The sequence below is a fragment of the Vombatus ursinus genome, unplaced genomic scaffold (assembly GCF_900497805.2).
Source record: "Vombatus ursinus unplaced genomic scaffold, bare-nosed wombat genome assembly UNPS02000629.1, whole genome shotgun sequence".
Classification (NCBI taxonomy): Eukaryota; Metazoa; Chordata; class Mammalia; order Diprotodontia; family Vombatidae; genus Vombatus; species Vombatus ursinus.
In genome coordinates, this window is record NW_020940407.1 from 1 (window position 1) to 1,016 (window position 1,016).

The window sequence follows — 1,016 nt, forward strand, 5'->3', positions numbered from 1 at the left end:
ATCTGCACCATCTCAGTCACCCTTCCTAAATTCATTGTCAATTCCTTTTCTGGTACTCAGTCCCTGTCTCTCCTTGGCTGTGCTGCTCAGATCTTCTTCTTTCTCTTCTTTGGAACAACAGAGTTTGCTTTGCTTGTGGCCATGTCCTATGACCGATTTGTGGCCATCTGCCGCCCCCTACACTATGGCATCATCATGACGCCAGCACGTTGTGTCTGGGCAGCAGCTGGCTCATGGCTCAGTGGGCTTATCTATTCAGCTGTCCACACTGGGAACATGTTCCGCCTGCCCTTCTCAGGACCCAATGTGATCCACCAGTTTTTCTGTGATGTCCCTCATGTCTTGAAAGTCTCAGCCTCTGATGTGTTTCATACTGAGTTTGTATTAATTGTAGCAAGTTTGTGTTTTTTGCTATGCTGCTTTGCCTTTTTAATTGCATCATATGTTCGCATCATTTCCAGTGTGCTCAAGATTCCTTCTGTGGAAGGACGCCACAAGGCCATTTCAACCTGCTCCCCTCAGTTGGCAATCCTTATGTTGTTTCTCATTTCTATAATGATTGCAGTCCTCAAGGACACATCAGACACCTCACCTATAGAAAACCTTTTAATTGCTATGGCCTATACAATACTGCCCCCGTTTATGAACCCCGTCATTTATAGCCTGAGGAACCAGAACATTACAGTTGCTATGGGCAAAATGATCAGGGGGATGTTTTTTCCCTAAGAAAGAAATGTCCATCCTTGAAGCTGAAGAATATGTATTTGATCTGTCAAATGTGTTAGATGACACATGAGGTGGGCTAAAATGGGGAGAAATGGCCCCCAAAACAATACCACCCATGAAAACAGATCCTTAGATGAAATGTTACATGGGATGGAATGAATCACTCAATTATTTTCATGTAGCAGAGACCCATCCTACAAGGGGTTACTGTTTATAGTGTAATTATCATGAAACCAGCCCATTGTCTTTGGGCAACAGTGCTATCAGAAGAATGGATGGAACACTTATTG

The 1,016-nt window shown here is 43.8% G+C and overlaps 1 protein-coding gene across 1 annotated transcript; it reads left to right on the forward strand.

Annotated features, from left to right (window-relative positions):
* Positions 1 to 60: 60 nt before the first annotated feature.
* Positions 61 to 726, forward strand: LOC114039302 (olfactory receptor 14I1-like; the record flags this gene model as incomplete). The annotated part of the gene is made up of 1 exon (XM_027856994.1): positions 61 to 726. A coding segment is annotated over one exon (666 nt), but the record flags the coding sequence as incomplete, so codon positions are not given.
* Positions 727 to 1,016: the final 290 nt, after the last annotated feature.